This window comes from Drosophila guanche, unplaced genomic scaffold (assembly GCF_900245975.1).
Source record: "Drosophila guanche unplaced genomic scaffold, DGUA_6, whole genome shotgun sequence".
NCBI lineage: Eukaryota > Metazoa > Arthropoda > Insecta > Diptera > Drosophilidae > Drosophila > Drosophila guanche.
In genome coordinates this window covers 2,543,643-2,565,881 of record NW_022995749.1, presented here as the reverse complement: position 1 = coordinate 2,565,881, position 22,239 = coordinate 2,543,643, and the positions used below count along the sequence as shown (strand labels likewise).

General features: G+C 48.9%; 4 protein-coding genes across 6 annotated transcripts in view; 1 reads left to right on the top strand and 3 right to left on the bottom strand.

Moving 5' to 3' along the window:
- LOC117585749 (A disintegrin and metalloproteinase with thrombospondin motifs 9) overlaps window positions 1–12,417 on the top strand; it is a 33,089-nt gene extending 20,672 nt beyond the window's left edge. For all 3 annotated transcript variants that reach the window (XM_034275399.1, XM_034275401.1, XM_034275402.1), the window contains exons 2-17: window positions 5,263–5,686; window positions 5,743–6,062; window positions 6,217–6,731; window positions 6,788–6,937; window positions 7,002–7,160; window positions 7,216–7,796; window positions 7,857–8,036; window positions 8,090–8,218; window positions 8,693–8,916; window positions 8,990–9,273; window positions 9,342–9,543; window positions 9,616–9,780; window positions 9,836–10,012; window positions 10,072–10,440; window positions 10,504–11,178; window positions 11,241–12,417. In XM_034275399.1, the coding sequence (XP_034131290.1) occupies window positions 5,263–5,686; window positions 5,743–6,062; window positions 6,217–6,731; window positions 6,788–6,937; window positions 7,002–7,160; window positions 7,216–7,796; window positions 7,857–8,036; window positions 8,090–8,218; window positions 8,693–8,916; window positions 8,990–9,273; window positions 9,342–9,543; window positions 9,616–9,780; window positions 9,836–10,012; window positions 10,072–10,440; window positions 10,504–11,178; window positions 11,241–11,534 (4,848 nt within the window). In that variant the 3' untranslated portion in view covers window positions 11,535–12,417. The remainder of the gene's footprint in view (window positions 1–5,262; window positions 5,687–5,742; window positions 6,063–6,216; window positions 6,732–6,787; window positions 6,938–7,001; window positions 7,161–7,215; window positions 7,797–7,856; window positions 8,037–8,089; window positions 8,219–8,692; window positions 8,917–8,989; window positions 9,274–9,341; window positions 9,544–9,615; window positions 9,781–9,835; window positions 10,013–10,071; window positions 10,441–10,503; window positions 11,179–11,240) is intronic.
- Window positions 12,418–12,803: 386 nt separating this feature from the next.
- On the bottom strand, window positions 12,804–14,554 carry LOC117585750 (actin, indirect flight muscle). Its single transcript, XM_034275403.1, has 3 exons — window positions 14,397–14,554; window positions 13,129–14,069; window positions 12,804–13,045 (listed from the first exon to the last, which is right to left on the bottom strand). The coding sequence occupies exons 2-3, from the start codon at window positions 14,051–14,053 to the stop codon at window positions 12,840–12,842; spliced, it is 1,131 nt and encodes a 376-aa protein (XP_034131294.1). The 5' UTR covers window positions 14,054–14,069; window positions 14,397–14,554; the 3' UTR covers window positions 12,804–12,839.
- A 1,666-nt stretch (window positions 14,555–16,220) lies between these two features.
- Window positions 16,221–18,097, bottom strand: LOC117585472 (fatty-acid amide hydrolase 2-A). Its single transcript, XM_034274962.1, has 4 exons — window positions 17,918–18,097; window positions 17,382–17,816; window positions 16,627–17,322; window positions 16,221–16,558 (listed from the first exon to the last, which is right to left on the bottom strand). The coding sequence occupies exons 1-4, from the start codon at window positions 18,095–18,097 to the stop codon at window positions 16,268–16,270; spliced, it is 1,602 nt and encodes a 533-aa protein (XP_034130853.1). The 3' UTR covers window positions 16,221–16,267.
- Window positions 18,098–19,827: 1,730 nt separating this feature from the next.
- On the bottom strand, window positions 19,828–22,147 carry LOC117585447 (fatty-acid amide hydrolase 2). Its single transcript, XM_034274924.1, has 7 exons — window positions 21,788–22,147; window positions 21,482–21,707; window positions 20,915–21,426; window positions 20,727–20,852; window positions 20,388–20,660; window positions 20,021–20,332; window positions 19,828–19,951 (listed from the first exon to the last, which is right to left on the bottom strand). Exons 1-6 carry the CDS (start codon window positions 21,956–21,958, stop codon window positions 20,039–20,041), a joined length of 1,602 nt encoding a protein of 533 aa, XP_034130815.1. The 5' UTR covers window positions 21,959–22,147; the 3' UTR covers window positions 19,828–19,951; window positions 20,021–20,038.
- Between the last annotated feature and the right edge of the window lie 92 nt (window positions 22,148–22,239).

Below are 22,239 nucleotides of genomic sequence, written 5' to 3'. Positions count from 1 at the left end.
CACATCAAAAATAAACAACAATAGAAAAATGGTTTGTGTGTTCCGCTGCCCCTGCACTCCGCACAGACATTCCTCTGGGGGCATGGGGCAAAGTGCTCCGGGTTGCTAGGCCGACCAGGCGGTTGCTAGTGGTGCTCAATACATATCGATATCCAAATTCCCATCCAAATTCACATCCACACCTCGTTTCCTCCGATGGGCCATCTGTTCTGTGCAGCGCACCACCCACCGGTTTCGCAGAAGCACCGCGCCAACCGCCTGCCTTGCCTTTGAAGTGGCAACCCCGCAAGAAAGTTGAGAGAATTTGGTTAATTTACAGCGTTATATAAAGCACTGGCATAAGAATATTAAACGGTTGCTCCAACATGAAATGCCTCCTTAATTGACTTTTGGGACTCGAATTGGAGCCCACTCGAAGGTGCGCCAGGTGCAGAGCACATTGCCCCCCCCCCAGGGGGGCTCGTGGCCGGTTCGCACACCTCCTGGAACCGACTCGGGCTGTCCAAATAAACACGCACACACTTTGTAAGCGTCGGAAAGCAAATAAATATTTGTAATTTATATGTTTCTGGCCGCGGCGTGGGCAACAAAACTGCAGATACAATAAATAAATCGAACGTGAGAATGTGTTGGCAACGCGTAAGGCTGAATGGCACGCCGAATGCGCTACGCTCCGCTCTGCTCCACCGAGTCAAGGTTTGAGACGGGAAGTGTGTGCATAACAAGTTTTCGGCCACACCATTCCCCAAGTCCCGGTCAATTGGTGGGGTCAGCAGGCCATAATTTCACATTGAATAATCAACAGTGTTCACTAATTAATCAACTAATCAGACTGAGCAAACATACTCGCTGTGTACGTGCTGTGGTGCATACGAAATTGCTCAAATTTGCTGCTAAATTGCGCATACGCAATGTATGACCACCATAGATAAACGCCGTGTGTTTTTGTTGCCACTCAAAAAAGTGTGCCAAATAAATCAAAGGCGAACCCATTAAGGCATGTATTAAATTAACCCAGAATAAACATTTTGTAATGACAAAACCGCAATCTAATGGCCAGAGATGCAGTTTAATGGCGCGTTAAATCTTTACGATGCTCTTTGGATGAGTCCAGGATGAATCATCAGTGCATCCAATGCTCCAAATCAAGATTGTATGCAGCCTATAAACAGCATTTTCAATATCTACTACATACAAATGGCCTTGATTTCCCAGTTCTTTTTTGTTTTTTGTGCAAAAATTGTATTCAACGAAAGCTAAACAATGTTTGATTATTTTATAGTTTTGAAACGATCGAAATATACAAATATACGCACACATGTATACCAGTTAATTTCAAGGTTAAACACGCAATAATTAACTCGGCGAAATTGTGTTGGGTGTCGAGGGGGACCAGACGTCTTCGGCCCGCCATGTGCTAGTGCTATGCGTGAGGCCCGTGCCGATAAACAAATGGTGTCCCACCACCTCCCGATACGAGGCCCTGGCCCGATGCTGATGCTCTTGATACGCAAACATATGGCAGTTGAAGGCGTGGTCCAGCCAGCCAGCCAGCCAGCCAGCCAGTCGGGCGACCATGCCACCAGACGTCCAAGTGCCACAGGCAGCCACGCAGCCAAGCAGCCACGCAGCCAAGCAGCCAATAAGCCAACCCAGCCAAGCGATGTCTAATGCATTTTCCAGCCCATTTTCAATTACATTTCGTACGTTTTGGCCAAGGTTAATTGATTGAATTTGCGATGATGGCTTTCAATTGCGAATATTGAAGTTACAAATGCACTTCACTCGAATGCTGATTTCAATTTAGATATTCGCACTGCAAATGCATTTTCCTCCCCATACCACAAGCCATATGTGGGCATACATATATGGATGGACTCGAGTGTGTGTAGATGCATCAATGACAGCATGTGGTCATATTCGGTCGCTGATCTAACGCTAACGCGTGGGGGATTCGCCGGATTACAAGAGTTTTCCCCAATTTGGCTCGTGGGCCGTTGGCTTTTCCAGTGAAGTACACAGAAACAGATTTTATGAGCATGTTTTCATTATTTTGTTCTGGCTGCCTACCGGTGATTTTCTTTTTTTGGCTGCTTTGTTTTTGTTTTTATTTTCGTCTCGCCAATGTCTGTTTGCTAGTTTCCAAGGGCTCTGGTTCATTCCCCCGCCGGGACGTTGCTCAAAAAGGAAAAACGCAAAATGGAAAAACATTTCCAGCGAAATGCTCTGCTGCATATTGAAAATATTTACAAATATTCTCGCCCTGACTGACCAATGCGATTCCACATAATTTCAGTGTTTGCTAATGTTTGCCTGCTATTTAAGACAATTCCCAAATTGGCGCGCCTTCAATAGAGTTTTCGATTCTGTTTGCGGCAGACACGCACCGCGCATGCATAACGGCCCCAAAAAGCACGCCCATAAAGTCTACAAGTTTATTTATCCTTCGCCATAAACACACGCGCCCCAAATTCTACAAAGTGGCAACAACTTTGGATAGCTGAAAACGAACAAAATGCATGTTGCATATTGCATGGTGCATATAAGGTTCGAATGGGCGCCGGGGCATAAATAGCTGTGCGAGGCACGAGCAACGCCCCCGAAACTGTAATTGAAATCCAAAACCAAATCGAAATCAAAACTATTGAATGCTCTGCGCCAGTGATTTATGCCAAATATGTAGCTGCTAATTTGTTCATTTGTAGCTGCACTCCCCCATTTTTATGATCGTTTCCATATGTGGCTCGAAGAGCGCAGGCGCAAATGCCAAATTAAAGTGAAACACAAACACACAGACACACAAACAGGGCGACTGTTTTGTCCAGCAGCGATGCAATTAAGTCATTATATACAAATTAACAGCCGCAATTGCTGCTTCACCTCACTCTGGCATCCCCACTAGTCGTGTAATTAAGTGAATATTGCGCATTCGCCGCGTTCTCCGACCAGACCTGTGGCCGCACGCATTCGCCGCACCAGTGGCCAGTTCTCGTCGACGCAGACACTTAACACCTCGTCGAACCAGCCAATTAGGCGGCCAAAGGTGGTTTACATGAATCGCCGGATCGTCAGTGAAGAGTGCCCCAGGTCCCAGGTCGATGCTGCTGCGTGCCCAGTCGGCCTTCACGACGCTCACGGGGACAGACTGAGCGACGCCGTGGCTATGCAGACAGTGTGTCGGCCAGAGTTTTGTGGCCATTGGCATAAATTATAGCATACGGCAAAATAAAGCGATCGGCTGACACACAAATCGCTTGTTTTGTTTCCATTCTCAGTCAGGTGTAAACAGGTTTGTCCGAGATGCTTCTCTGCTGGTGTTGCTGTTGCTGTTTCTTTGACCGCTGGCATTGCCACTGCCACTGCCGCCCCATCGAATTGGTCAATTAGTCAGAGCCCAGGCAAGCAAGCACTTCGCCTTAATAATAAATTAAGCGAAGTGGAAATGAACCATCCCAAGATATACAAAAATATAATACAGACCCTAAACCCTACCCAACCAAAGGCAAAAGCAAAGGCAGAAGGCAGAAGGCACCCATACGCATTGCATTTGCATATTTATAAGGCTGCCGCGAAACAAGTTAATAAGCAGCTCTCCCAACGCATGCATAACTAACAAATGAGAGAGATAAAAACCGAAAGATTGCCAGAACGGCGCTTTAATTAAATACATAAAGAGCCGAGCCTGCCTTTGGAGACGTGAATATCTTTTGGGGCATCTGAGACATGCGCGATTTGCATTGCAAATCGTTGTTGTACACAGGCATTTAAGCACTGTAGTGAATTTATGATAAGCCTCACACCAAGCCGATACGGATACTACTTAGTCGGTGGGTTCGATCTTCGAGCTATCCACAGAATGTTTTGACCGATAAAAGTGTGTCAGTTGACAGGACAGTACAAACAGTTCTTAGAGTTCCCGGAATGAGAGGAAAAAACCCGCCCACAAAAGTATGCAATTGTGTTAGTAACTCGGATATCTGTGATCTATTAGATTAGCCACATCATGGCCATAATTCCTTCATTCATAAATACATACTAATAAGAGGCACACAACGTACTATCTGTTGCTGGACCTACGTCTGAATTGCGGCAGCTCTGATCAATTATGTGACTTTCACCAACTGACGCTATCTCTAGCTGGGGGGATTATCTTCTTGTCGGTCGTTAAAATGGTCTCAGCTCTGGCACAGGGCGCAAGGCATTAAAGTTAATTCGAATTTTATGGCGCATAATTTTGAGCAATTTTCAATAGAGGCTAATTTTGGTCGAATTTCGGTGGCGCCGAGAGAGGTCAATAACTATTGACAGTTTGGAGGACAAGTTGAAGGCTTATTCCGTAATTGAGTTCTTTTCTTTTTCCATATATTCCGAAACAAACTACTCTAGAAACCGCAAAAATTGTCTAGAAAATGTGATCACACGCTCTACGGCGGGTATACCATTCGGATCATCAGTGTTCTTTGATCCATGAAGATTTTTGGCAGACAAATCGGGACAACGATAGAGGGCATAACGGATAATGCGTCGGCGGTCGCAGAGTTCACAGAGCTGCCATAAAATTATGTAAAATAGCTCGACATTTAGCGAAATTAATTCGCTAATTTCGTGGCGGAATTTAAATTTATTTGCGCTGATACATGAATTGTCTAAAGCAATATCGCAGAGGTGCCAACAAACAGCTCTCACATAAATCTACAAATTAGAGGCATTTAAAATTTCATTCCTTTTTTTGTATAATTTTTTCTTTGCATTTGCTTTATGTCTGAAGCACACATATTGCCGCTGGCACACTTTACACCTCGGCGCTTGAGCATTTCGCTTTAAACAAAATGTGCAAAAATTGTTGGCGGTGCGAGGAAGTGTTTTCAACAGCTTTGCTCGGGCTGCAGCCAAAGGCCAGCCGCCGGGGGCTGCCGCTACCTCTACCTCTGCCTCTGCCTCTGCCTCTGCCTCTGCATTTGTCTGATCTTCGTATCTCACAGGTGGTCAAGGTACGAGTTTGCAGACCGCCGGCGGCAGTTCATCAATAATTCTTTCAAAAGTCAATCACTCAAATCAGCCCCCGCCATGATAGGCCGTTGGGGCAGTGGTACGTGCCCAAGCACTTATCTGGGCAGCTTTCCAGCCACCCATTAATCGAGACTGGGCTCGAAGGTGTGAGAGAATGCCACACTCCACGCTCCACAACAGCCACAGACGGTCCGAGATCACAGACCCGCAGACTAACCCACACTTTCCTCTGTTCTGTTCGCTCCATTACAGCTCGTGCTGAAGAAGAGGTGTGAATGGTGGTTCTACCGGTACAAGTGCAGCCAAAAGATGTCCACACACTTGCGACAAAACGCCTGCCTGTACACCATCTTGTTCGTCTTCGTGGCGCTATTATTTGTCATATTCTTTTACAATGGCCTGCCGAGCGGGCATAGAGCCAGGCTGGAGCTGCCCAAGAGCAACCAGTCGGCCCCACAGGCACCACCCGCAGTCACACCCATACTGTTCCCCGTCACAGATCCGCCCAGTCGTGGTCCGTTTGGGGTCCACAGCGACGCGGATGGCTTCGAGGATATTGGCAGGGACGAACTCAGTGCCTTTGTGGTTCCCATCAAGGTCTACAACCACAGCCTCAACGAAGACGACTTGCTCTACGAATCGAAGCGAAACAACGATGTTAATAGTTTTCTCAAGAGTAAGCGGAGTTTCCACTTTCCCCACTTGAATCCCGACTGATCTTTGAGCTTGCAGACTCATCGCCCGCCTTCAGCATGACGGGCACCTTCCGCAGAAGATCACACCAGATCTGGGATCCACATCCGGAATACAATCTGCATGCATTTGGCCGCGGGCTGCACCTGGTGCTGCACCAGGACAGCTCGTTCGTAACGAGCAACATGATACCGCTGATTCGAATACTCAGTAATCGCACCAGTGGATCGACAGACGACGCCGAGGAGCTGAACCAGGGCCAGGACCAGGACCAGCAGTCATCTCTGGGCTGCTACTACACTGGATACGTCGAGGGCGACGCCCACTCGGCGGTGGCCGTTTCACTCTGCGGCGGCATGGTAAGGCCAACAAGTGGCACGGATTGACCTTCGCAAAGCCATTTGCATCGCATTTACATTTAGCAAATTATGCTTATCAATATATCGCCGAATATGACTACTAATAAGCCGTTCCCCCTCCGTTCCGATCCCCGCCCCACAACCCACGATCCAGACTGGTTATATCAAAACGGGTTTCGGCACACTGCTCATTCAGCCGGTGAACCAGACCAGCAGCGACGAGGTCTTGCACCGCATCTGGCGACACTCTCAGCGCAATGCCAGACACGCTGTCTCCGAGCTCGAGCTGGGCCTGGACGCACTGGAGCCGCTGGAGCTCGCACGACAACTGCGCGACAGCCAGCCCCGCAAGCTGACGCGCCGCAAGCGACACTACTCGGACATGGACAATCAGCTGTACACCCTGGAGGTGCTGGTGGCTGTCGACTCGAGCATGGGCAGATTCCACAAGGACGATCTGTCCGACTACATTTTCATGCTGCTGTCGATCGTCTCGAAAATCTTCGAGGATGCCAGCATCGGCAACTCCATTCGCATCTCTCTGGTCAACCTGATTCTGTTGCCCGACAGCAACGAGCGACACAACTCCAGCAACGAAATGCTCAAGCACTTTTGCACCTTTGCCAACCAGAAGGGCTACCACTACGACACGGCCATGCTGATAACGCGGTAAGACCAGAGCTCAAGACCTCATCTGAACAGCACCTACAAGTAATCGATTACAGTGAGCCGATCTGTGGCGGGGTTCCCGGAAAGAGCTGCCACATGCTGGGCCTGGCCGAACTGGGCACCGTTTGCAATCCCAGATCCTGCTCCATTGTCCAGGACACCGGACTGCCCGCTGCATTCACCATGGCCCACGAGCTGGGACACATGTAAGGCGCTAGAGTTTTCTGTCCCAAGGGCATCTCTGAAACTAAGATGGTTCTCTTTCTATAGCCTCAATATGCCGCACGACGATGGCAAGCAATGCCAGCCTTACAATACCAAATCTGGAAGCAACAAGCAAATGCACATCATGTCCAGCGTTATGGGCATCCACATGCATCCGTGGTCGTGGTCCAAGTGCTCTCAGCACTTTGTATCCGAGTTCTTAGAGTAAGTAAATCAACCGAAGGAGAGTGGATTAATATCTTTCCCAAATGATCTGCAGAAAGACGGACAAATCCTGCCTGGAGAACACACCCTCCTCGTACATACCCAATAAGACGGAAAGGCTGCCCGGTGAGATTTACTCGCTGGACAACCAGTGCGAGCTGATCTACGGCAACCGCAGCACCCACTGCTCCATGGAGGAGGAGTGCCAGCGGCTGTGGTGCAACCGGACGCACACGAACCCCCACGACCAGTGCCGTTCCAGCAACCTGCCCTGGGCAGACGGCACGCCCTGCAACCAAAACCGAAACTGGTGCCAAAAGGGCAAGTGCGTGCCACGCAAGGGAGGGCTGCTGCGCCAGGTGAACGGTGGATGGGGGCCCTGGACGGTGTTCACGCCCTGCAGCCTCACCTGTGGCGGCGGCGTGCAGGAGTCGCATCGTGACTGCAACGATCCGGTGCCCGATCACGGCGGCAAGTACTGTGTGGGCAGCCGCAAGAAGTATCGCTCCTGCAACACGCACCCCTGCCCCCTGGGCACACCGGATCCCCGCGAGCAGCAGTGCTACGACATGAACGGAAGAAACTTTAACATTCAGGGCATCAGTCCAGCCTCCAAGTGGATACCCAAATACGAGAGTAAGTCCGCACTTTGGATACATTTGGACATATATTAAAGCTCACCGCTTTGCCTCACAGGGGAACCCTCCAAGCAGTGCAAACTCTTCTGCCGCGTGGACAACAGCGTTACATACTTCAAGCTCAAGAACAAAGTAGCGGATGGCACCACCTGCACCGTGGACAGTTTCGACAAGTGCGTCAATGGCATTTGCCGGCCGGCGGGATGCGACAATGAGCTCAACTCACTTGCCAAGCTGGGTAGGCACACAAATCATTGGCCTGAGCAAACAACTAAATATATTTCTGTACAGATAAGTGCGGCGTTTGCGAGGGGCAGAGCGACACATGCGAGGAAGTTACCGGAAATCTGTACGTCGCCGATCTGCTCAAACTCAAGGAACCCACCAAGACCCTCTACTATGTGACGACAATACCAAAAGGTGTGTACCCGCGCAATAATTTGCATCCGCTATTGTCAGCAGCACCCAAAAGAGTACCGAATAACATTTCTATGATTAATGTTTTGGCTAATGGTTAATGTTTATGTGTGTTTGGCCTTAATTCGCAAATCATTTACATACCCCCCCCCATACACATGTGCTGGCCATATTTGTCGCTGCTGCTGCCCGCCCAATCCCCCCATGCGAATGGCCCTTGATGGTGCTTTCTGAATGGGGAGCTGCGGGTCGTGCAGCGGCGCCAGGTTAATGCACTCGAGAACCTCACGTACGCGCTGATTAACGAGAAAATGGGGAAATGGCCAGACTGCTGCTGCTCATAATCGCTCATTAATCGCGCAACCAGCCGCCTATCAGTGGACATCGCTGTTCTTATCGGCATCTGGCGCCACTGGCAATCTCGTAAATTCCAGAGCGTTGAAACACTTTAATATTGAATATTGACTTGACTTGCAGGTGCCTCAAATATCGTCATCACACAGCCTGGATATCCCGAGCAGAACTACATTGTGCTGAGCGATGACAAGCGTGCGCCCATTCTCAACAGGGACGTGGTCAAGTCGTATTCGCTGAAGTTCGTCTATGCTGGCGTTACGATAGAGTACAACGGCTCCGATAGTCCGATGGAGCGTGTGAACACGACCTACTCATGGAAGCTGTCACGTGATCTAGTAGTTGAGGTAAAGCACACACGAAGCAGGCACGTTCCCTGACATCGCTCGTATTAATAACGCTCCGTCTTTGGTTTGCCAGATCATCTCTATAGACCTGAGTCCGGCCAAAAAACACGACACAGTTCTGATTTCGTACTCTTACACCATTGACAAGCCGATGACGGCTGAGGCGGCCGAGGTGGAGATCTATCGCTGGGAAATGCAGACATGGAGCACCTGCGACTCGCTCTGCCAGGGCAGAATGTATCGTCAGCCAGCCTGCGTTAGCACCACACAGGGACTTAAGGTGGCGCCGCAGTTCTGCGATGCCACAGCCCGACCCAAGGTCGAGGATCGCAGCTGCAACATGGAATGTCGTCTCACGTAAGCGAATGAAATTGTCAATAATAGAATCTCGCGATTCAATCTCATTTGTTTCCTTGCACTTCCAGTCTCAATGTCACGAGCATATCAGAGTGTTCGGCGGCGTGCGGGGAACTGGGAACGCGCGAGAAGAACTTCAACTGCATACAGACATTCCCGGATATTCAGCGTTCGAATATCGTGGACATGTCTTACTGCAAGCTCAAGTTTGAGGTCGTACGCCATGAGGAGTGCCGCGAGGGATGCTGGAACTATTCCGAATGGACTGCGGTAAGTATTCAATCTCGGAATCTCCATCTCCATCTCCATCTGACTGACTGTCTCTCTCATTTGCGGCGACAGTGCTCCAAGGCGTGTGGCACAGGCACCCAGATGCGGGAAGTGCGATGTTACCTGAACAATGTCCATGTCAGCGATGAGCTGTGCAGTCCTCGGACCAAGCACCAGTACAATGAGCTGCTCCAGTCCTGCAATGTCGAGCCCTGCCCTGTCTATACAGAATCACCGGTAAGTCCAACCAGCCGCTGTCTGCTGTGCCTCTGCCAATGCCAGTCCTTTACAGAACGCCGTTTCGGTGAACAACTGGGTGAGTGGAGAGTGGGGAGACTGCAATGACTGGTGCAAGAAGAGTCGCTCCGTGCGCTGCTCGCATCCCTACGGCATTGGGTGCGACCGAAACAGGAAGCCCAAGGAGGTTCGCAACTGCTGCCAGATCAAATACACCAGCGAGTGGAGTGATGTGAGTCCAGCTAATGCATACAACTCTTTCCTAAACTTAACGCTGTTCATGAACTCTAGTGTTCTGTGCAATGTGGAGAGGGGCAGAAGAGGAAGCTGCAGCGCTGCACTCGTGTGTACAAGCCTGAAGTGCCGGGCTCGCCCAAGCGTAAGGTGTACATCAATGACTCGTACTGTGTCAGCCGGAAGGTGCGGAGGCCAACGCTCCGCACAACCGTGAAGACGTGCAAGATCAACTGCAAGTGGATTACCTCAAACTGGACGCCTTGTCCCGCGGACTGCTCCAAAGAATATCAAACGCGTTACGTTCGCTGCGAGTCCTGGCAGGGCGACAGCATAGAGGAGGGGCATTGTGTGGCCAAAAAGCGTCCGACCAAGCGGCGCATTTGCAACAACTGTGTGCGTCGGCAGTCAAAGGTCGTCTCGCAGGTAAGAACACCTAAAAGACATCCACGATGCCCCCAGATACAATGCTGATTTCTCTTTTTGTAGTGCAACTGCGATGGCTACGAGACGCGGAGAGACGTGTGCTTCGACTCTCGCTTGGGTCACGTAGCCTGTCCCACGAGGTCGAAGCCGCAGAAGCACAAGTGCCTGCCCCCGCCCAGCTGCAGGAGGCGAAGTGTCAGCAGCAGCAGCAGCAGTAACATGGTCAGCATGGCGAGTGTTCGCAGACCGCAGAGCTGCATGGATCTGCAGCGCATGCACGGCATCCACAAGGACGGAGACTATACGCTGGAGGTGCGGCAGCAGCAGGTGCGCATCTACTGCCATCACATGAACAGTCGGACGCCGCGCGAGTACATAAGCGTGGAGCCGCAGGAGAACTATTCCATTTACTACGAGTATAAGACCACGCTGATGAACAGCTGTCCGCCGGAGTCCCGAGCGCACGAGTACTACAACGACCAGAACTCTGGGCGCACGCACTTCAGCAAGCTGCGCCTCAACATCACCGATCTGCGGGTCATCGATAATGATTTCGAGTTCGCCGAGTCGCGGGGTCAACGCCAGAAGCTGGGGTCGGCGGGCGACTGCTACAACCGCAACATGCAGTGTCCGCAGGGAGACTTCTCCATCAATCTGGAGCGCACGGGCTTTGTCATGCGCCCTGGCACCGTTTGGAACACACACGGCAATCCGGTGATCATGAAGCGCGGCAGTGGGGTGAGTAATAGTGCCAGTCCGTGTCGTTCCGGGCTTCAACGATCTCTCTTTTCTGTCCACAGTTTGACACTGCGAAGCTGAAGCGAAGAGCATTCTGCGGGGGCTTTTGCGGCGGGTGTTTCATTTCGCCGACGGCGGGACTTTACCTCGATGTAGACAACAGTTCAAAATTTGAAAGTATTAACCAGCTTTTTCAGGTCCCACCCAGGTCTGGCCAAGGTACCCAGGGGTTTTTGTTCCCTTCCCATGGTAATCGGGTCTTCGTCCCGGGAAGGACCACGAAGGTTAACCTTCAGCCAAGCATTACCAACTACAATGAGGAGAAACGAGGCGCCAAAAGTATTCTCGAATATTAGTTAGGATGTACATTGTACAATCATAAGGAATGGAATGAACCGTCATCGTGTCAGAAGAGCCCGAACAAAGCATAATTGCAGTATAAGAATTTGGAAGCGGATCGGAGCGGAGCGTACGTGTACATATAATATTATTTTGCTCGAAATTAGCTCTTACACATTATGGCCATTTAAAGCAATAAGAATTGTACATACCGGGGGATAGGAGCGCATCATCTATTCGATAAGATTGAGTTGACCAAAATACAATCCATAAGTTGAAAGATTAACCAATAGATAGTATACATACTTAACGCTTATTTATGCTTACGCAATGTTGCAATGCTGGTCTGTACAATAGTTGTATCTGTTAAGCTACGCAATTAATTAGTTAAGAAACATATATTTAGGGATATTCTATGCATAGAGATATTAATGTGCTAGGTGCTTACGAATGGTAACTAAAACGAAATACTCATATTATATAGGAAAAAGAAACAACCCCACACAAGCCAACACAAGCCAAAACTACCATTCATCGAACTAACACTGCTGAACGAACCTGGTTGGTTTCAATAAATATCAATCACTGCCACATCTTTGTACTTTCTGCCCGGTACTCGCAGAGTGCAAAGGGAATAGATTTAGCAACAGAACAGCCACATAAGATGGTACATAGGAGGGGTCTGAGATAGCCCATCCATTAGCCACTTGGATTCTGCTTCTCGTGCATAGTTTCTGAATTAATCATATCCCTTGGCCTAAGTCCCGGTACCGAGTATCCTCGCTGTATGTTTTGATACTTTCGCCTTACATTCTAAGCTAATAGTTGTACAAAACAGAAACTCTTTTAACAAATTATTTAATGTGAATTAAAGAAACAACTTCAAAAGCTCTTTACCAACCAAACTGTTTATGCATCTTCAGTTGTCTGGGAAGTACACGGAAGGGTAATAGAAAAGTGTTTATTTATTTAAAGTATGTATTTCATATTTTTAATGGAAGTTATACAATTGGCTCTCATTACACTGACTAGGGCTGAGAGCTCATTGATATACATCGATCTATGAACATAGACGCTAACCACACAACGACGATTTCTTCTCAAAAGTTCTTCACAATAAAAATCTTCGGCGCGGTTGCTGAGTGGATTTCAATGATGGATGTGCTCTGGCAACAGGATGGATGTGCTGCCTCTGTGCGGTTTTTAATTTGAAATGGATGATAATTGTGCGATGGCATCGCTGCTCTTGTGTATCACTGTGGGGGCCGACGGTGTTGCTGTTGGTCGTTGCCTTTGGAAGTCTTTCGCCACGAGGGAAAGATTTAAAAGCATTTGCGGTGGACAATGCCGGGGCCGGACTCATCGTACTCCTGTTTCGAGATCCACATCTGCTGGAAAGTGGAGAGAGAGGCCAGGATGGAGCCACCGATCCAGACGGAGTACTTCCTCTCAGGTGGCGCAATGATCTTGATCTTGATGGTCGATGGGGCCAGGGCAGTGATTTCCTTTTGCATACGATCAGCAATACCTGCGGAGCGAACCACACAAATGAGAATCAACTTCAATTCAATGATGGATGGATGGATGGATGGATGGATGGATGATGATTACCTGGATACATGGTGGTGCCGCCGGACAGCACAGAGTTGGCATACAGATCCTTGCGGATGTCCACATCGCACTTCATGATCGAGTTGTAGACGGTCTCGTGAATACCGCACGACTCCATGCCCAGGAAGGAGGGCTGGAACAGGGCCTCGGGGCAGCGGAAGCGCTCGTTGCCAATGGTGATGACCTGTCCGTCGGGCAGCTCGTACGACTTCTCCAGGGAGGTGGAGGCGGCGGCAGTGGCCATCTCCTGCTCGAAGTCCAGGGCCACGTAGCACAGCTTCTCCTTGATGTCGCGCACGATCTCACGCTCGGCAGTGGTGGTGAACGAGTAGCCGCGCTCGGTGAGGATCTTCATCAGGTAGTCGGTCAAGTCGCGACCGGCCAAGTCCAGACGGAGGATGGCATGGGGCAGGGCGAAGCCCTCATAGATGGGCACGGTGTGGGAGACACCGTCACCAGAGTCCAACACAATACCAGTGGTACGACCGGAGGCGTACAGGGAGAGCACGGCCTGGATGGCCACATACATGGCCGGAGAGTTGAAGGTCTCGAACATGATCTGCGTCATCTTCTCGCGATTGGCCTTGGGGTTGAGGGGTGCCTCTGTCAATAATACTGGATGCTCCTCGGGGGCCACGCGCAACTCGTTGTAGAAGGTGTGATGCCAGATCTTCTCCATGTCATCCCAGTTGGTGATGATGCCGTGCTCGATGGGGTATTTCAGCGTGAGGATACCACGCTTGCTCTGAGCCTCATCACCGACGTACGAATCCTTCTGACCCATACCCACCATCACACCCTGGTGGCGGGGGCGACCCACAATCGATGGGAAGACGGCACGTGGGGCGTCATCACCAGCAAAGCCGGCTTTGCACATGCCCGAACCGTTGTCGATAACTAATGCACCCGCATCATCGTCACACATCTTGGCAGTTGATTATCTGGAAACAAAAACAAGGCAAATATCCCACTGTCAATGTGCTGCTGCTCGATCTGTTGCGGAAAGTTCATAGAACCCAAATTGATATCATCCAACCAATGGGAATTCGTCTCGATCCAATTACTTTGTCCGTCCGATTAATCGTCACTTTAAAAATAGATTCTGCCCTTTAGAAGGGGGGATGGATCCTCCATTAAGGAACTCTTTCGCACAATCGAGATTCACAAAATATTCCTCGAATTCCTCGATCCATGCTGGATGACTTGGTATCCTTGATTCTGTCAGCCTCCCAGCTCCCCAGCTCCCTTACACTCAGAAGTACACACACCTTTTAGGCGAAGGAAAGGATGTAATTAGAATTAATTCGCACGTTGACGATTCTTGTTGACGGCTAGACTCAACAACAAATGGCACGCCGTGCGGTCTGTCGTGCCTTTATATTGGGGGCTCTCGCACGAAGAGATTTTTGGCTGTCCACTCAGAGAAAGCGATGCGCGAAACTAGTGCGAGGCAACTCGAATCGATCCATATAAGCCGTTTTCTTTGTTCTGCTCCCAGCATGGGAGAAGTTGTGAGATCTTGGGCCACAGGCGACACACAAAGCCCCTTCGCTTCTGTGGGAAGGATCTTATCATTCCTCGAGATGGTCCATAAAGTTTCTCCTATTCTTTGGGATATTGCAAGGATGTTGTAACTTTATTGAAGACTAACAATTCCCCCTTAATTACCCATTGTAGGGGAGATTCAGAGAGTCAGTTTTAGATAAGAGAGAGACAAACCCACACGGGCACAATTGATAAAGAAATGTGCGTGACAAGAATTGGCCACCACAGCGTCAATTAATTTGCTCTAATAGTGGGACATTAGGCAACCCCCCGGCAGCCCGACAGCCCGGCACGCCATCACCCAACACTCACTCGCATCGAAGAGAGTTCAGAAAATAGAAACGAACCCTAGAAGGACCGGCGCAAGACAATTGGCATGCCATGCCATGGTACGTGGACCCTGAGCAAACCGATAGAGATGCACAGGGACGACGGGACTGGCAGGCAGCGAGACGACACCGAAATAGATGAGCCAAGCAGAGCGGCACCTATTAATCAACATCAAGGTTGATCGAGATCTCCGAGCGCGGTGCTCGAGGAAGCGGCATGCCATGCCATGGCATCCATGTCGTTGCCGGGCCGTCCATTTATAAGAGCAATTAACCACAGTCCGCGTCGACAGCAATGCATTTTCTCTGATTAGTTTTGTTTGGTTTGCCCCAATCAAAGTGTATTTAGCCTTTTAAGTAGATTTAATTCATTTTCTTTGCTCTGCTATTTGGATTTTTTGAATGCTTTGCTGGCTTCTATTTATACTTGGCGAGTCTATAAATATTTGCCCAATAGTTCGGAAGTGAATAAGTGGCATTCTTTTTAGTAATTGATTTGCATTCGCGTGTCGAACCTTCCCCATGTGCATCATAGAGGCGTGATACCCTTAGCAAGGGTATACAATATTTTACCAAAGGCTTGCAACACAATCCAAACAACGAAATTTTCATATCACAAAATCTTTGCTTCTTCTCCATGTCCTAATGGAAACATTTTTAGGCCTAGGAAGTAAACAGGTGTTGATGATCAGAAGGTTGTTAATGAATTCGATTCACGGGAATAATGTTGAAGATGAGCTACTGTTGGTATGCAGCCTGGATCTGCTTTCCAGCATGGTCACCTCAGGGTACTTGTTGGGGGAATTTGGCCATAGATAGACGGGTCTCTTTGGAGTCGGAAAGTCCACGCCCAATTTCCCACTGGCGCCGAGTCATGAAATTGCCGTCGAAGTTCCTAAAATTGCCGTCGTAGTCGTTAGGTTAATGACATATAAAAGGTTGGCAGCACTGCTCTTTCCACGTTTTCGTCATAAATCTTACATGTGTCACACATATCGCGTGCACAGTGGCGCGATTGGGATTTCTTGTGAACTAAATCGGAGGGCGCCAGTGTATAATGTAAAATGTAACTAAGGGCGCCACTCGAAAGCGGCAATAAGAGAAAGCTGATATCAAGTAACCGTTTCAACCGATTCAGATTGGTAAATTCATGAAATGGTCACATTCAAAATTTTGAAATTTATTCCAGTATGGGTACAATCTCATCCAGACAGACACTTTGAGCCTTTGTTTATTTATTAGGAGTTGTTTAGTTCAACGTTGATTTAATCATCAAACTCGTGAGGGGTGGGTGGTTGCCAACCGCCAAAGGCCCTCTCCAGCTCCATGGCCAGGTGCAGACACAAACGATCCTGATGGGGCGCCGCAATCACGGATAATCCTATAGGCAGGCCCTGCTTATTTAATCCGATGGGCACATGCGTGACCGGTAGGCCAAGGACGTTGAAGATGAGGGTGTAGTCGATGCCCCACAGCGGAAAAACAGTCCACTTATGTCTGCCTGCCGGCGAGCTCATGGTGGGAAATAGCAGTACCCCGTTCTCCCCAAGAAACGTCTGTATGTTGGATAACAACTGAGACTAGACATCATCGGACATTGCATGCACGTTAATTGGCCACTTACGCTGAACTTTCCTATGAGCGCCTTCGACTCTGCCAGGTATTGCTCCATCTGAGGCCGCCCCATTAACGCCTGACAGCGGCGCAAAAGCTCAAAGATCAGGGCGTTGATTGTGTAACTCGACTGACCGCGGATGCTCCGCAGCATCTCGCCCAGTGTCTCACGCACTTTGCCCGACCCCTCAGTGGGTTCGGCCTCCAGCAGGTAGTCCATCTGGTGCAGGTTTGCAATCCAGACCAGCGCCATCTCCATGGAGTTGCCGAGGTCTGGCAGCTTGGCGCGCTGCACGTCCAGGCCGAGGGTTTTCAGGTGCGTCACAGCCTTGCGTATTGCGTTTTGGATCTCCCCGTCCACCGACTGATGCATCCATCCGTTGATGCCCTCGAATCCCAGGGCATAGTGGATTTTCAGTTGGCTCAACTGGAAGGGTTCTCTCAAGCGCAGAGCGGCTGCCTTTTCGCTGCCAGCCATCACCTCGAGCAGATCGGGTAAATCCACTGCGAAGCGAGACATGGGTCCCTCCACTAGATACTGCTCAAAACCCTCGGCGCTCGAGTTGGGGAAATGACCGCCCACGGATACCACTCCACTGGACGGCTTGTGGCCAAAGATGCCGCAGTACAGACTGGGAATGCGAATGGAGCCGCCAATATCTGAGCCGATACCAAAGAGCGAAGCACCAGCGCCATTCAGAGAGCCCTGGAAGAAATCACTTTCATTCATCGCAGTCCATTGTTAAAGGGAATGAAGCTACTCACCTCACCCCCCGAACTACCACCGGGTGTGCGCTCAAAGTCGTATGGATTGATGCAGCGACCATTCAGCATGGTGTCCGTATCAACGCTGAAGCAGTACTCGGGCGTGGCAGAGACAAGCAGTGGAATGGCTCCGGCATAGCGGATCCGTTTCACGGCCACGCCATCGTCCTGCGCTTTTACATTCCTTCTGGCCAAACTGCCCACAGCGAAGGTCATGCCGCCCAGGGCACACGATTCTTTCACTGTTAGTGGTAGTCCCAGCAGGGGGCGATCTCTGAACAACTTCTCCACATCGGTCGAGCCGGCTATGAGGTCATCAGCTGCAGCTGCTTCCACCAGAGCTGCAGGAAAACGAGATTCGACCAAGGCATTTAAATGCGGATTAACCGCCTCGATGCGTTCTATGTAGGCCTCAACGAGTTCCACGGAAGTCAGCTGAAATTTGCATACGAACCGAAATGGAATCAAATGCGAAATAGTTTGTCCAATAATAAAAATATTGGTTTTTATTTTTGTTGCCACATATCGACTCTCACCTGTCGCCTACGCAGACGATTGCGCAGTTCCTGGACGCTCAGCGTAAGCAGGCGATTCCTAATGGGCGGCAATAAGGTTTTTCGTACTTTCGGCGGATACCAGAATAGGTCCAGCAGCGGTCCGACTATCAGGGCGATTGCCTTAACGACAATCAAAATTAAACGCAGAAACAGTTCCATTACAGCACAGCACGCGATGGGGAGTGGAGAAACATTAAATGGAGAAGAGAATTTACAAAACTTTCCTGTGCAAAAAAGTGTATATACTTATGCTACATATATATAGTCGGCAGAGACAGAAGCAGAAGCAGAATCAGAATCAAAAGCAGACGAGTGTGAGAGCAAAACAACAAAGGTAGAAAGCGACTGGCTTGCAGAGAGCTGGTGAGAGAACGATCAAAAGCAAGCGGTAAACGAAAGCGAGTGAGAGAGGGATTTGTGTTTACAAAAACACCACCACTCACGCTTTACTATGGTCCCAATGACCACTTTTCTTGGCGAAAAGGTAATTTTTAAAAGTTAAAACCAAGACTTGGTTTTTGGCGCTCTGTATTAGAAAAAGAATGACCAAGTGGCGTACCAGATATTTGCATAGATGGCGCCACCTTCGCAAAATCAACTGTGAACCCTAGCGGTCGTTATTGAAAAGCACGGGCAGTGAAAAAGTACCAATTTTATTGCTGTTTTAAATGTCTCATAAAATACGATTAACTGATCCAATTTTTTAGATGCATTGTATACAGTAGGTAATGTGAACGGTATCTAGTGGTTGGCGATGTCTTCGTAATTGTGTGTCAAAGTGAGGCCTTCATTATGTATCAGTTCGTAGTGAAAACTAATTTTTGAAAAAGTTGTTTTAGTAGAGTGCCACCTAGTCTTGAAACGTATTGTGTGTCGTAGACCAATTAATGATTGTTAAAATGTATATAGTCAGTAATGCCACATTTGACCACAACTCTTACAATTTGCATTTATATATTATAACCTCAAATGAGAAATTTCAATGTTTTGAATTTGGAATTTTATTCCGTTTGGAACACAATGAAGATGAAAATTGTTAGGTGCCATTTTGCATTGCATTTAAGATACAGTATTAGTCACCCGCTAGTTTGGAGGGCTAGAGTTTGATATCCAGTGTAATATTGTTTTATAATGAAAACTCCTATAGAGAATGCTTTGTGGGACAAAAATTCGATTATCTTGTATTTTTAAGTTGTTTTAATTCGTGCTACGACTTTTTTTTATAGAATTTTGCACTGCTAAAAATATTACCATCCTTATTTTGCTTCTAACATTTTGAGAAAAAAAATAAAAACAGATTTTTCCTTAAAATAAGGAGGTGCCACTCCCATTTTCTCGAAAAACATGCCTCTTGCTATTCTTAACTAATATCAAAAAACTAAATCAAAATTAATTTAGGACAAAAAATGGTCATTGGGACCATAGTGCGCTTGCCAGCCCGCTCTCTCTCACTGACACCAACAAGCAACTCGGTTACACGCAAGAACGTTTAGTCCGTGTATTAAGCCGTGCATAGCATTAACTGTAAAACAAATTCCCCCTCCGCTTTGTCACTTATGCATACATACACTTACATGCATACATGCATGTGGAGTTTGCATTTTATGCAGCTGGAAAGGCCCGTTAAAGAAGGTTTATGTTGGGTATTTCGACCCTTCCACCTTTGCATACGAAACAGTTATTTTTATGTTTTAGCATTAAGTTTGAACACAATTTACAGATTTCAAGTAACGAACTCTTTTCGATGGCAAGCCTGTGCTTATGTGATAAATATTTAAAACAAATTCCGCACCACCGAAGTATGCACAACAAATGTTAATCTCTACCCCACAGTATAACCGAAACCAGATGTGTGGAACGTAAATTTATTTTGAATTCTGTAATCAATGTGGAGAAAAGCAGTCATAATTTTTATTCGGCTGTAATAATTATAATCTCCAGATTGTGAATTATTGTAGATTGGTAGAATGATTATACACTCATAATGATGGTAATTTCGACTTCAAGTGCAAACTGGCCGTACGAAAAAAAATATAATTCGACAATGAACTTTACAACATTCAAATGAACTAAACCACAAACCTTGACTGAAATGGAGTTTCACTTAGATACAATTGCGTGCGGCACTGGCGGCACCCAGCCCTTGAAAACGGCCTCCAGCTCGGCGGCAATCTGGAGACAGAGCTTGTCCTGGTAGGGAGCCGCTACCACCTGGATGCCAATTGGCATTCCGCGCTGGTTGAGGCCCATGGGCACATGAGTGGCCGGCAGTCCAAGGATATTGAAGAGCAACATGTTGTCGATGCCCGTCACGTTCACTATGGAGGTGTGGAAGCCGAGCGCACTCGTGTGGAAGGTGGGCAGCAAGAGGACACCGCGATTGCCCAAAAGTTCCTGTCAGGGATTTGTGTATAGAAAAGTTTGACGGTTTCTGTTCAGCTGAACTTACAATCATGTGGTCTTTGATCTTATCCACCTCGTCGCGGTAAGCTTGCATATTCCCAGAGGCCATTAGGCCATTGAACCGCTGCATCAACTCCAGGAACAAGGCCTCCTTGGTGAACAGCGAGTGGCCAATGAGGCTGTTCATAAACTCAATGATCAGCAGACGCATGGAGGGCGGACGATCGGGTCGCTGTGTCACAATGCTGGGGATACCTTTGAGATCCACCAGCGAAACCAACGCAATCTCCAAGGAGTTGCTCAGGAAACTCAGATCCAACTGTAGGGGGAAATGAATTGATTAGATCCAGTGGGATAGCCTTTTCCTTTAGTCCAATTTGTTAACCTGTTTGGCTTGTATTCCCGCTTTCTCAAAGCATTTCACGGCTTTCGTGACGGCTAGCTTGATCTCAAAGTCCACCACGGGATGGGTGAAGCAGTTCAAACCGGAGTAGCCATAGGAGTAGTAGATCTAAGGAGCAGGATATTGAACATCAAAGATATTGTCTTTGATTTTTGGTGCTGATAGATAACCTTTATGTCCTTGAGGGCCACCGGTTCTTCCATCTTCAGCTTGTGCTTGTTATCTCCAGCCATGATCTCGAGAAGCAGCGGCATGTCGCGGGCAAAGCGAGTGATGGGTCCAATCTGCAGCATGTTGGGGAAAGTCTTGTCCGTCAACGAGTAGGGGAAATGACCCTTGACCGATAGCAGACCGCCCGTCGGCTTGTGCCCAAAAACTCCACAGAACATGGCGGGCAATCGGATGGAGCCACTTATGTCAGAGCCAACACCAAAGGTCGTGGCACCGCAGCCATTGAGTGTTCCCTCGCCACCGGAGGAGCCCGCCGAAGAGCGACGCATGTCGTAGGGATTCACACAGCACCCATTGATCACGGTGCTCGTCTCGAAGCTCATGCAGAACTCGGGAGTGGCGGAGACGAGCAGCGGAATGCCGCCGGCTGCGCGGAGCAGTTCCACAACCTCTCCATCCGTGGCGGCCTTCATGTTCTTGCGGATAATGCTGCCCACGGCAAAGGAGAGGCCTAAAAGGATAGGGAAATAAGCTAGGAGTCATTCCAGACCTACGTCAATGGTTACCCTTCACGCTGCACGATTCCTTGGCGGTAAATGGGACACCCAGGATCGGATAGCGCGTGAACAGGGCCACCCGATCGAATTCTGTGCTGGCACGGGCAATGAAGTCATCGGCCAGCTGGGCATCCGTCAGGGCCGCCTTGAAGCGCTCATCGACCACGGCATTCAGGGCGGGATTCACTTCGCGGACACGAGCTATGTACGCCCCGACCAACTGAGCCGAGCTAATCTGGGGGATGACAATGACATGCAAATGGCATGTTAATGTAGCAATTGCTTGGCATGACGTTAATGGAGCCAAAGACTAACCTCACCGCGACGCAATTGGGTGGCCAGCTCAACGACGGGCCTGTTCAGCAGGGGATCGCTGATGGGTGGAAAGTCGGGCAGCCTGCGGACCATCACCAGATCCAAGATCTTGTTCACCAGCATGCCGAAGGCATTCACCACGAAGGCGAGCAGCCGCAGGAAGATCTCCATGTCAAGCGATTACTTTATGCTTCGGGGTCACCGAAGGTGGCCTAAATTCAAATCGGAAGAACTTTGAACGGTCTGACGGACGTGGACTAGTGGTGACGTTGACGCTGACGATGGAAGTGGAAGTGGAGGCTCTGGAACACCACCGAACGCATTGACTACGGATCGCGGACTACGCGTGTCGATTCAAACTCAAATGAGCTTCATTGTTTGAATTCGAATTTGATTTTAGTTTCAGAGTAAGCACTTTCGGCAGGCATTTTCCAGCACTCCACCCAGAAACA